This window comes from Vanacampus margaritifer, chromosome 11 (genome assembly GCF_051991255.1).
Source record: "Vanacampus margaritifer isolate UIUO_Vmar chromosome 11, RoL_Vmar_1.0, whole genome shotgun sequence".
In the NCBI taxonomy this organism is placed as follows: Eukaryota; Metazoa; Chordata; class Actinopteri; order Syngnathiformes; family Syngnathidae; genus Vanacampus; species Vanacampus margaritifer.
This window is the reverse complement of record NC_135442.1, coordinates 18,665,957-18,679,770: the sequence shown is the minus strand read 5'-3', so window position 1 is coordinate 18,679,770 and position 13,814 is coordinate 18,665,957. Positions and strand designations below refer to the sequence as shown.

Here is a 13,814-nt window from a genome sequence, read left to right as displayed (position 1 = left end):
TTGTGAGGCTTCCAACAGGAGGTTCTCAAAGGGAAGTGACCACTGAGCATAATCTCAACAGCGGGTTGCAACAGATACACAGAGACGGGAAGAGTCACAGAAAGGCATAGAATTAAATGTATACTTGAAAATGTATTGGTTGATGGATCACACTTGTGAATATTTCCAGATATCTCAGTGTTAGAGAAGCGCAAATTGTGCATCAAGCACTGAAACATTAAACAGCTGGACAAATGTATTCAAACGTTTAGAGAAGGTCAATTAAGTCCACCTGTAAAGAATGTACACAGTAAAATTCTGTAAATTAGACTCTATTTAAAGTGGGACTAAATAGACTCTGTTTTAGAGTAATATTTATACTTGGAAGAGAATAAAATAAAGAATTGAAAAAAAGTCACTCAAGGGTTGAGGAATGAACTCACGACCTTCAGCTTGGGAGACAGACGATCCACTCCCTTAGCCACGCAACTCCTGCTGTGTTAGTATATAGCTCATGCCAGTTAGAATCTTCCAAACTCCAAGACCAAAAGTATGTTTTTGGTCTTCTCTTGGATATAAGTAAACAGTAGGAAGGGCATAGCTCAGGTGGTAGTGTGGCAGTCTCACAAGCTGAAGGTCGTGTGTTCATTTTTCAACCCTTGAGTGACTTAAAAAAAATTCAATTCCTTATTTTACTTTCTTCCAAGTGTAAGAAAGTGTAAACCCCCTCCGTGAGTCATCACCTTATCGTGGTGGAGGGGTTTGCGTGTCCCAATGAGCCTGGGAGCTATGTTGTCCGGGGCTTCATGCCCCTGGTAGGGCCACCCAAGGCAAACAGGTCCTAGGTGAGGAACCAGACAAAGCATGGCTCAAACGACCCCAATGATGAATACAAACCTTGGATCTTCGTTTCCCTTGCCCGGACGCGGGTCACCGGGGCCCCCCTCTGGAGCTAGGCCTGGAGGTGGGGCTCGAAGGCGAGCGTCTGGTGGCCGGGCCTATACCCATGGGGACCGGCCGGGCACAGCCCAAAAAGGCAACGTGGGTCCCCCTTCCCATGGGCTCACCACCGGTGGAAGGGGCCAAAGGGGTCGGGTGCGCAGTGAGTTGGGTGGCAGCCAAAGGCGGGGGCCTTGGCGGTCTGACCCCCGGCTACTGAAGCTAGCTCTGGGGACATGGAATGTCACCTTTCTGACAGGGAAGGAGCTTGAGCTGGTGTGCGAGGCTGAGAAGTTCCGACTAGATATAGTCGGACTCACCTCCACACACGGCTTGGGTTCTGGTACCAATCCTCTCGAGAGGGGCTGGACCCTCTTCCACTCTGGAGTTGCCCACGGTGAGAGGCGCAGAGCAGGTGTGGGCATACTCATTGCCCCCCAGCTAGCCGCCTGTACGTTGGGGTTTACCCCGGTGAATGAGAGGGTAGCCTCCCTCCGCCTTCGGGTGGGGGGACGGGTCATGACTGTTGTTTGTGCTTATGCACCGAACAGCAGCTCAGAGTACCCACCCTTTCTGGAGTCTTTGGAGGGTGTGCTGGAGAGCGAACCCCCTGGGGACTCCCTCGTTCTACTGGGGGACTTCAACGCTCACGTGGGTAATGGCAGTGAGACCTGGAGGGGCGTGATTGGGAGGAATGGCCCCCCTGATCGAAACCCGAGTGGTGTTTTGTTATTGGACTTCTGTGCTCGCCACGGACTGTCCATAACGAACACCATGTTCAAGCACAAGAGTGTCCATATGTGCACCTGGCACCAGGACACCCTAGGCCGTAGTTCGATGATCGACTTTGTAGTCGTGTCATTGGACTTGCGGCCGTATGTGTTGGACACTCGGGTTAAGAGAGGGGCGGAGCTGTCAACTGATCACCACCTGGTGGTGTGTTGGCTCCGATGGCGGGGTAAGATGCCGGTCCGACCAGGCAGGCCCAAACGTACTGTGAGGGTCTGCTGGGAACGTCTGGCAGAACCCCCTGTCAGAAAGAGTTTCAACGCCCATCTCCGGCAGAGCTTCTCCATTGTCCCGGGGGAGGCGGGGGACATTGAGTCCGAGTGGACCATGTTCCGCGCTTCAATTGTTGAGGCGGCCGATCGGAGCTGTGGCCATAAGGTGGTTGGTGCCTGTCGTGGCGGCAATCCTCGAACCCGCTGGTGGACACCAGCGGTAAGGGATGCCGTCAAACTGAAGAAGGAGTCCTATCGGGCCTTTTTGGCCTGTGGGACTCCGGAGGCTGCTGACGGGTACCGGCTGGCCAAGCGGAATGCGGCTTTGGCGGTCGCTGAGGCAAAAACTCAGACATGGGAGGAGTTCGGTGAGGCCATGGAAAACGACTTCCGGACGGCTTCGAGGAAATTCTGGTCCACCATCCAGCGTCTCAGGAGAGGAAAGCAGTGCACCGTTAACACTGTGTATAGTGGAGACGGGGTGCTGTTGACCTCGACTCGGGACGTCGTGAACCGGTGGGGAGAGTACTTCGAAGACCTCCTCAATTCCACCAACACGCCTTCCTTTGAGGAAGCAGGGAGGTCGAATCTCGGATCCAGGAGGAGCAGTGTGGTTTTCGTCCCGGCCGTGGAACAGTGGACCAGCTCTACACCCTCAGCAGGGTCCTCGAGGGTGCGTGGGAATTCGCCCAACCAGTCCACATGTGCTTTATGGACTTGGAGAAGGCGTTTGACCGTGTCCCTCGGGGAGTTCTGTGGGGAGTGCTTCGGGAGTATGGGTTACCGAGCCCCCTGATACGGGCTATTCGGTCCCTGTACGACCGATGTAAGAGTCTGGTCCGCATTGCCGGCAGTAAGTCCAATTTGTTTCCTGTGAGGGTTGGACTCCGCCAAGGTTGCCCTTTGTCACCGATTCTGTTCATAACTTTTATGGACAGAATTTCTAGGCGTTGAGGGGGTCCGGTTTGGTGGCCTCATCTGCTTTTTGCAGATGATGTGGTGCTGTTGGTTTCTTCAAGCCGTGACCTCTAGCTCTCACTGGAGCGGTTCGCAGCCGAGTGTGAAGCGGTTGGGATGAGGATCAGCACCTCCAAATCCGAGACCATGGTCCTCAGTTGGAAAAGGGTGGAGTGTCCTCTCCGGGTCGGGGAGGAGGTCCTGCCCCAAGTGGAGGAGTTCAAGTATCTTGGGGTCTTGTTCACGAGTGAGGGTAGGTTAGAGCGGGAGATCGACAGGCGGATCGGTGCAGCGTCTGCAGTGATGCGGATGTATCGGTCCGTTGTGGTGAAGAAGGAGCTGAGCCGAAAGGCAAAGCTCTCGATTTACCGGTCGATCTACGTTCCTGCCCTCACCTATGGTCACGAGCTGTGAGTCGTGACCGAAAGAACAAGATCCCGGCTACAAGCGGCCGAAATGAGTTTCCTCCGCAGGGTAGCCGGGCTCTCCCTTAGAGATAGGGTGAGAAGCTCGGTCATCCGAGAGGGACTCAGCGTCGAGTCGCTGCTCCTCCACGTTGAGAGGAACCAGTTGAGGTGGCTCGGGCATCTGTTTCGGATGCCTCCTGGACGCCTCCCTGGGGAGGTGTTCCGGGCATGTACTACCGGCAGGAGGCCCCGGGGACGACCCAGGACATGCTGGAAAGACTATGTCTCTTGGCTGTCCTGGGAACGCCTTGGGGTCCCGTTGGATGAGCTGGCTGAAGTGGCTGGGGAGAGGGAAGTCTGGGCTTCCCTGCTAAAGCTGCTGCCCCCGCAACCCAACCCCGGATAAGCGGAAGAAGACGGACGGACGGACCAAGTGTAAATTTACTCTAAAACTAGTTAGTCTATTTGGTCCCACTCTAAATAGTCAAATTTACTCTAAATAGAGTCAAATTTACACTACAGAATTTACTGTGTAGTGCATTTTAGAGTCATCCTGAAATTTCACCAGGAAGCCGAAAATCGCTAATCTTCTGTGAGTAGTGTAGTCTACATATCATCAAGGTTATTTGTAGTTAACGAAAAACTAATGAAAAAAAATGTTTACTATTTAAAAACAAACAAACAACTGAGCTGGAAGATGGAAGGTCGGCCAGTCTACTGGGAGTTGTAGTTATTTTACTGAGTGCCACGTAGAAGTATTATTTACTGCATTTTTTTGTAATTCAAAGTCTGGGGACTGTATATGTGTCTGATTTGTTTTTAAAATAATATTTTTGGTGAATTTTTACAACACAATACTTATAGTACTGTGTTTTTTTTAATCTCGCATACAATAAATACTCACCATTTAAAAAATACTAATACTAAAACTAATAAAACAAAAGCATTTAAAAAAGCTAATAAAAAATACAAAAAACCCTGAAAACATATTAAAACTATTTATAGTACTGTATTTTTTAATCTTGCATACAAGAAATACTCAACATATAAAAAAATCTAATACTAAAACTAATAAAAATGAAGCACAAACTAATACAACTTTTTTTTTAAACTCTCTGAAAACTAATTAAAACTAACTAACTCATATATATATACAGTATATATATATATATATATATATATATATATATATATATATATATATATAACTTAAAACAAAATAAAAATGTAAAAAATTAATTCCAAAACTATTCTAACCCTGCTGCATACACAAAGAGTTATATAAATAGCCTGTTTCATACGAATAATTAAACTGGAAATAACACGTCAGTAAAACCCAATCTGAACAAGAGAGAAAGAGTTGACACAACGCTAGTTGGCATTTGTGGTAGCTTTCTAGCTTTAGCTCTGCTTGTGCTGTAGTAGCCTATGTTTTGTATTCTACAAGCCCGACAACAGATAACCCACTAGGTGCTGGCTTTGCTGCTGAAAAACAAATCTCCTTCTTGCCAAGAGTGCTGCTGCTTAAGCACTGACTAGAGCAAGGAAAGCTCATATTTCGTCTCTACTAGCTTCACCATATTTACTTGTTGTAAAATCTATCATTCAACAGCCATTGCAGAAAAACTAGCTCATGTACTCATAATATCTAGGTACAGCTTATGGTCATGTTCTGTTGCCAGGCTATTGCCAGATCTCCCCGTGCTCCATAGTGCTGACAAAAACGAGCAGAGATCACATATTTTCCTGTATTAGCTTCAAGTCACTTAAGTTCGGCATGTGACGACAACTTGGAGCAAGTGCGATCATTTTGTCCATGTTTACTTTGCAATTATTGAAGCAATCTTAGATAATATGATCAGACTAAGCCGTTACCATGCCCGTTCGGACAGACTATTCATGCACTGGTGATGCTTTTGTTATGGTTTCTTGTTACTCATCCCTAATCCCTCAGGAGATGATGCGTGGCAGTTATGGATACTGTTTCCTGCACAGTCTTACTAACTCAGAGTAGCTCAGGCGTGTGAATAATGCAGGAGGACGGATAGCCTGAATAAAATCATTAGACATATTGACCTTGTTTGTCAGATACAAAAGGGTAAACAGTAGCAACGTGTTTCAGCGTCTGTTTTAGTTCAATAAATATTTGCCAGAGACCAAATGATGGATTATGCCGATCAGACACAATAGTTGGCTAAATATTTAGTGAAGGATTGTAGTGAATGTGTTTAGTGAGTAAAAATGGAATAGGCAGATCACCTGTAACCATGGTGAGCATAAGTGGATTTTTAACATCAAATAATGATATTTAAAATGGTAAAATATGATAATTACACTGCTTACTGACATAGCCTAAATTTACTTTGTGCAATTATTTTTAGACTGCAGGATTTCATTATAGTCTATGACAAGTACCCACTGGTGTTATGAAAAGGCAGTGATTTGACAGAAATAATTAAAAGTATGACATTCCTCCACCCAGTGTGAACTAAAATATGACATTCTTAAAAAAACTAATAAAAAAAACTCGCCTAACCGATTGAATCAAATGTCTATGTACTTATTTATTTTTGTTACTTAGTGTCACTATACAAACAGACCTTTTATTTATTTATTTATTTTTAAATCTCAAATAGCTTTTTTTGTGAATACATTATAGTATTGATGGTCAAGTGGTTATTAACAAAAGTCAGCTTCACAGTTTTAATTTTGGGGGTTACAAGAAGAACACGAATAATAACAATAATAATAATAATAATAATAATAATAATAATAATAATAATAATAATAATAATAATGAATAAGAAAGAGAAGGACAATAAGACAAACAACTATGCAAAAAAAAGTAACTGAGACTTAGCATTGTTTTTTTTACAGTATACATCACTGTATTATTAATTAATTAATTAATTAAGCCGCAAAAACATTGTCAAGAAAGGAGTGGATTGCCACAAAGAGAGGAAAAGCATGGAAATAAAGGGGAAAGTGAGAATATTTTTTAAAAGGTTTGGCAATAATTTACAACCAGAACAACCAGATGTTGACAGTTAAATTAAAACTAGTTTCCACACTCTGTACACGATGTGACAGTTCAGTTGGTGCCGGCGGCCTTTGGTTCAATAGAGATCCGGATGTCAAGTGACTATTTCTCTGAACACGCCCCCCTGCGCCAGGAAAGTAGCGGCGCTGCGCTAATGGACTCCAACGGCGAGGAGGGCTAACACTAGCGTTTATCCGTCAACTTTCCGCCCAAGAGCATTGACAGTAATTTTGATGAAAAGGGCATGATATACATGCGGACAGGTTTGTGAACAGGTTGGATTGCCGATAAAGAGTGTTTTTTTTTCAACTCGGCTGCTACGTGGAATTACCTGCTCTCTTGCCACTAGTGAGTGCTTTCAAATCTGATCATATAAAGGCTTTACAAGTTTGTACAATCTTGATTTATTTCTCCTTTATATGTGGTCAAAATGCTATCGAAGTTAGAAATTTTACACAAGTCTTGGCAGTGTTATCGAGGTACGTTAGCAACTTAGCAGCTGCTAATTAGGCTGCGGCCGCCGTCATTTGGGGCCATAAAAAGTCTTGTTTATGGTGTTGGTTAGTTATTAAATTCAATTGTGTAATATCTATTAAACCGTAGCAGCACAAATTAATGAAACAGATTATTTCCCCCATATTTTGCTTGTGGTATCAGTTAGCATCTGCTGATTTAGCCACCATGTAAAAAGTGCTCCATTGGCTACACATTGGTTCCTCTTTTAGTAACCTCGAGAATGCGCAATCCTTTTTTTTACCTCTTCTCGTTGTGGCAGCTGGTCCACAACAGCTGTCATTCATTGTTAAAGTGTGCCGTTTGCTGTTCACTCAAAGTGGCAGTTTTCTATGCTGCCAAAATGGCTTTGCTAACGCCCATTTTGGGACGCATGACATCAACGGTCTATATGAAGATTCAAACTCACTGATTTGACTCACTGAGCTATCTCTTGGGTATTAATTAATGCGAAGGGCTACCAGTCTGATATACACTTCTGAAATGTACTCAAATAACTTTTTATTATTATTAATTGTAATGACATTTATTTGTATAAAAACTAATCATCTTTATAATTAAAAAATATATATATCAACAATGATATAATAAAGGAGCAAAAATTAATACCAATTTGCAATACCTTATTTTTATAAATATTTGTAAGTATTTATCTCAAATGGTCACTTCTACAATATTCCTCGGAAACTACAAAGCTATTTATAGAAGGGGCCTTTCATATGGCCCCCTGGAGCGACCTGCAGCCTGTGTGGACTTTGTTGTTTGTTGGTGATCTCTGCTCTAAATTGCCTTTCGGTATGACCGTGACTGTGAATGGTCATTTATCTATGTTATGCCCTGTTTTCTGGTTAGTAGTCCAAGGTGCACGTCGCCTTTCGACCAAAGTCAATGGAGAGACTCCAGCTCGCAGGTGACCCTAATGAGGATAAGCTCCATAACAAAGGAATGGGCGGAGCTAAAATATGACACACCTTCTTTCTTGTAGAAGACCAGTTCGGTCTTGAACTCGCGCCGGTCGTCCAAGGCTCCTTGGATCTGCGCCGTGAAGCGGTCGCTGGTCTCGGGGCCGTACAGGAAGTGGCAGGCGCAACTCTTCTGCATGAGCTCGGCACGAGCGTAACCCGTGAGCTCGCAGAAGCCATCCGAGCAGTACACGATGGGGTAGAGCGACTGCACCTGCGCGTTTCCCAGCACAAAGTTGCTGTCTGAGACACAAGACAAGAGAGACCACATCAAAATGTATGCCATTGTCAAATGCAGTTTTTTTAAGGATGATCGTCCAATATCCAAGCAAGAAGCTGTTTTTTTTTTATTGTATTACAGAGGACACTCTATGGCCAAGGCATACTTTACAAAGTAGTTTTGTTGTCACTTTTCGGTGGCTTAAACAAAGATTAACAAGAAACGAGACAAAGAAACAACGAATATTTGCAGATGTTTCTGCTCCCAGGAGCTCATCAAAAGCATATTTTACTGTTCATGGATTTTTGGACAAGCTCCATCCATGTTCAAGTGTTAAATGCTCACCTTTTTAAATCAAATCTGCACACATTCGGATATGCTCTGCTCAAGCACACTTCCTCAACGTCAAGAACTTGACATATTGTTTTTGGTATGCATACTTTATACACATACACACTTGAGGTGTGCCCCAAAAAATCAATTCTCATAAGAATCGTGATTCTCATTTAGTACGATTCAGGATCGATTTTAAATGTCCCAAAATCGATTTTATTAAAAAAAAATTAATACGGTCTTCCCTTTGTTTGTGTGTACCTTTATTGGGAGTGCTGTTCATGTTGTACCCGATTTGGTCACTTAGGGGCAGTGTGGTTCCACGCGGTCTGAAACACTGTTAAGTTGTAGCCACATTAGCGAGTAGAAGGAAAAAGTCACGATCAAGTTATTTCAATAAAAGTTTTTTTTTTCAGCGTGGAGCCGTTCTTTTGAGTGATAAAATTGCCGTGAGTAGAGCACTAATTAGCATTAGCGAGTCAGACTGGAGTAGATCATTACGATTCCTTGAACATCTATAAATTGAAGCAAAAATCATTGTCAATCAAATCATTTTGAATCAAAAATCGTTCTTAATCGAAAACCGATTCTGAATCGAATCGCTCACCCAAAAATTGGAATTGAATCGAATCGTGAGACATTCAAAGGTTCCCAACCCCTAATACACACCCAAGGAATTTGCCCAGGTAGTTGTAGTTTGTATAATTTTATTGCAAATAAAGGGGAAAAAAATCCATAAATCAACATTTTATATATAAACTGCATTTTTTTAAATACACTATAATGTACTGTATAAAAAAACAGACATATTTAAAAGTTTAATTTATGTACAGTATCGACTGTATATTGTATGTATATACGGCCTAATTTATATAATTAGATTTTATTTAATTAATTTAATACTTTGTATATATTTATTTTTACATTTTTATCAAATTTAATTTAAAAATAAAATTGTATGTTTCTTGGCTTACAAACAATTTGACTTAGGGCCTCTGGGAACCTACTACTATATGCATATATTGTATGCCTATATGTTTTGTTTTGTTTTGTTCTATTCATTTTTTCCTTTCGGACACATTATTACAGGTTACATCGATCACATAATATCATTTGCAACATTGACATCCGAAAGTAGGGCTGACGAGTAGAAGCCATGGCTTATTAGTAACCCGTCCCCATTGATTCTTACTATACGCATAAGTCATATACATCGATTATGATAGTCATTGATCCATATCATTATCAATCCCAGACTTAAGTCTGCACACTCCTCGCTCAGTTCATCTTAAGTAATTAATGTCTGAGTGTAAGTTGCAGCTAGTACCAATCATTTGGAATTGGTAAATCCTTCACCAGTAGCGTCTTCGCTGACCTTGGATCAGCTTTCACACATGTTGTGGCTTCCAGAAGAGTAGATCGACTTGCATTCTGCCCCATTGCGTCCACAGCAATGTTCACTGCCACCACTGTTGCCAGCATCCGATGATGCTTAGATCTTGATACTCCTGAGCGCTCACCAAGGCCAGTCCACCCGGCGGAGTAGCCCCCGCTAGCCGCATCTCGGAACCATGTTCACAACCCCATTGTAACTATTTACAGCAGATACATTGCAGCCACAAAACAACCTTATCATGACAGCTTTACATTTTGCAACAAATGTCCAAACAGCTCCAGTTTTGGGTTTATTTGTAATATATTACAATAATTTTATTCTGGTAAAACATAATCCACAATTTAAAGATGTGAGTTACTGATAGCAGTTTCTGTCTCTCAAACTCCGCCAATTCTTCCACTTTTTTCACGATCCGTATATTCTTCTGAGAAGATGAGTCTTCTTTTGATTGAATGAAGATCCGACAGTCGTCCATGTGTTCTCGATAAATCTATTCTTGCTCAAATGTCAGTATTTCGTTTTGTGAGATTTTCATTGATGTAGACATGTTTACCTTTAAGGTTGTAGCTATCTCTCAAAATAGCAATCTTTTTCTTCCTGTCAACAAACCTGATCGGAATTGCCGGTGGTCGTGTCCCCCCAGTTGGAAGCCAAAAGCACATCTGAATGTGCGCTGAATCCACAATTAATCCCAAATCTCTGAGTTGAGTTGTTACTTGCTGTTCGACAGTCTGGTTTGCTGAAGCTTGGTCAGAATCAACTGCACTTGTGCTGGCCGCAGCTCTCGCCCGAGGGCTTTATTAAATTTCCTTTAAGGTTACACTTTTGACTTTGGCAATCAGCGCAGGATGCTTGTTAATGCGTTTGTGTGTAATTCTGCCTGAATAACCTTCAGGCACATAAATAAATTGGCACGTTGAAACTGACTGACTTTGCATATTGATCCGTTAACACAGAGACCTCATCATCTTACATTCTGTCTGTGTGTACCTGTGTGTGAATGCGACAGCAGTCAATTCCAACAAAGGACCAATCATTACTGCTAACCTCTGACCTGCTCCATACCTTTGTGATTTGGTGCAATAAAAATAACATTGAATGGACTGGAACACAACCCTGTGAGTGAAACCATGACTGAAATGTGTCCTGTCACTTACACCCCTGGGGCACAGCATATACCTCTATGTTTGTGAATGGCATAAATGCTGCGTGGAGGCGGGTTTGACCTGGTTTTGGTTATTTCACGGAAGAGTGCAGGCCAACGGACCTGAGAAGAAGTAAAGCTGCGCCGCTGTGGGAGTGGTCACAGCCAACTTCAATCATGGCCGCACATTCAGATCAACGTTCTGCCATCAAGTTGTCACTCCTTATGCCCAGTTTGGTGGCTGCCAAATAGGCAAACATGCACCTTGCGTTTTTACGAAAATCAGGCTCCGGTATTTACGCCCCACTGCAGATACGCTGTCTACAAAAATAGAGCCCAATGTGTGATTTTGTGTGACATATTGTTTTCCTCGTTCCAAATACTACAGAGAACATAAAATCAACAATGCACCGCTGTTGCCGAACCATAGCCTAAACCATGGGGTCAGCAATCTTTACTCTCAAAAGAACCGTTTTAGGCCAAATAAATAACCAAAAATCTGTCTGGAACCGCAAAACATTTAAACATTGTGATGAACAAAACAGTGTGTTAGTGTTAGTCTAATGTACTGAGAGCTAATTAGAGCTCCAACATAACCAAAAATATGCAGGATCCAATTCATTTTCATCTTTTGTCTTGCATTTTGAGATTTTTTTTTGTGTGGGTAATTTTTCATGCTTCATTTTTCATACAATTTTAGACTTTTCTGCCTTTCTGTCAAGTTTCTGCCAATTGTATCCCTCCTTTCTTCCTTTTTTGGACATTGTAGGGATATTTTTTTGACTTTTTGTTATCAATTTTCTTACCTTTTTGGCAATTTTGTAGACATTTTATGATTATTTTTGGGATTTCTTCTTTTTGGACCTTTTATAGTTACTTCTTGAATGTTTTCTTTTCTGCCTTTTTTAAATCAATTTTCTGAGTTCTTTGACAATTCCAAAGACATTTTGTGGTAATTTTCTGCCTTTCTTCTTTTGTTTTTGGACATTTTATGTTATTAATGACATTTTACGTTTTGAGTGTCTTCTTTTCTGGCTTAAAAAAATAATAAAAAATTAAATTAAATTCTCTGACATTTTTGTAATTTTCTGCTTTCCCTCTTCCTTTTTGGACATTTTATGGTCACTTTGTGGACATTTTAAGGATTAAAAAAAAAACGGTTTCATTTACCTTTCATCTCTCCTTTTCTGGCCTCTATCTAAAAAAATAAAAATTAAATAATAATAATATATATATATATATTTTATATATCCACCAGGAGCCGCGGGAGAGGGACTAAAGAGCAACATGTGGCTCCAGAGCTGCAGGTTGCAGACCCCTTGCCTAAACTAAACATCAAGTCAGATTGCTATGTTGTTCACAGCCACTTGGGGTCTTTGGGTGATCCCCTAATCCACAAGCTGCATTAAACATTCAGGTAGATAAAGAACAAAGGAAACAAACATACAGTAATCCAACAGGTTTTCCAGCGCCGACGGCTGATAACCGGGAGTGCGGCTAGTTTCTTGTTGCCACGGAAACCGCTCTCGTGTTCATTCCTCCTTTCAACACATTTGCTGAGCGGCGGTCCAAATGTTCTTGTCACTTGCCTTCCATTCTTTACCTCTGCGACTTGAAAGTGGCATACTTGGTTTTAATGACCGTCTTGTCTGCTCGGCACGTCTCTGCCAGGAAGGTCAAAGTGTTTGTAAATGGAATGGCAAATGAGCAGAACTAGACTAACCTTGAGAGAAATGTATATTTATACTTGAGAGCAAAAGTCCTTGCAGATTGTGTCTCCGGAGCTCATGTCAGTGTCTGCTGCCTTTGCAAATGTGGGAATTATTCATGGTGTCGGGCCTAAAGCCCTCTTGGAAAAACCTGTACTTTGCTGCTGGTGCCAGTGCCGCAAACACCTAATCAGTCAAGGGGAAAAGATGACAATTCCTGTTTTTTCCAGCTGTAGTCGAGGTATGCAGTAATCATTTTCTTCAAGAGCTGTTTCAGGACATGTGCTCGGAATGAGAATAGGGTGGGACAAACCTCGTGTAGGGGACAGGTGTTAAAGTCAAGATCCGGGCCTGTCTAAAAATGTCTACCTCGGTTCTTCGTAAATGGCAAACGGCTAAATGGTCATTCATTTGTCCAACAAGTCCACACTACTTGTGTATTGTACCATATTTGGTTGGCATGATTTTTCATGACTTCTGATGTCAAATCCTGTTCATTAAAAAAAATCTCTACAACCACACACACACACACCATGACAATCAAATTTAGGGCCTATAATGGATGTGCAATATGATGGGATTATACATTTACTGTATATGATTTTCATATACATACAGACGCTCCCCTACTTACGAACATTCGAGTTACGAACAACGGTACATACGAACATGTCTGCGCGCATGCGCGCATGTCAAAAAATGTTCGGAAAGAGATGCTGTAAGTTAGATTTTTTATTGTGCACCTTTTTCAGAGTACTGTAGTGCTTCTTTCCGCCGCTAATACCGACGCTTGGCGCTGTGAGAGCTCACCCAGCATTGGAGGCTCAGCAACGTGTCGAGGAGGAGGAAGAAGAAGAAACGCCTGTCGCTCATAGATAAAGCCATCGCACTCTTCGAGCAGCAAAACCCAAATATTGAACGTTGCACAAAGGTTGCAAATCAATTGAATGATGCCATACAGTGCTACCACATCATTTATGATGAAAAAAGAAGAAAACTGTGCAATCGTCGTTAGATCGCTTCTTTCGGCCAGTTTCTAGTAAATCCTCCAAGGAAGATACTCATCAACCCTCATCTTCTTCTCCGCGACCCTCAACTTCTTCCTACATTGAAGTTACGGAGGAGGAAGTAACTTTTGAAGCCCATTCCAGCGACGACGAAGAACCTCTCATGATATAAAATCCTCCTTTTCCTCCTCCTCCATCAAATCCTTA

At 42.4% G+C, this 13,814-nt stretch overlaps 1 protein-coding gene across 3 annotated transcripts in view; it reads right to left on the bottom strand.

Annotated features, from left to right (window-relative positions):
- kcnh3 (potassium voltage-gated channel, subfamily H (eag-related), member 3) overlaps positions 1-13,814 on the bottom strand; it is a 122,591-nt gene that overhangs the window by 38,186 nt on the left and 70,591 nt on the right. For 2 of the 3 annotated variants that reach the window (XM_077579540.1, XM_077579542.1), the window contains exon 2: positions 7,808-8,041. In XM_077579540.1, coding sequence (XP_077435666.1) covers positions 7,808-8,041 — 234 coding nt within the window. Of the gene's footprint in view, positions 1-7,807; positions 8,042-8,612; positions 8,703-13,814 lie in introns of those variants that run through there. The other variant, XM_077579541.1, reaches the window with a different exon arrangement.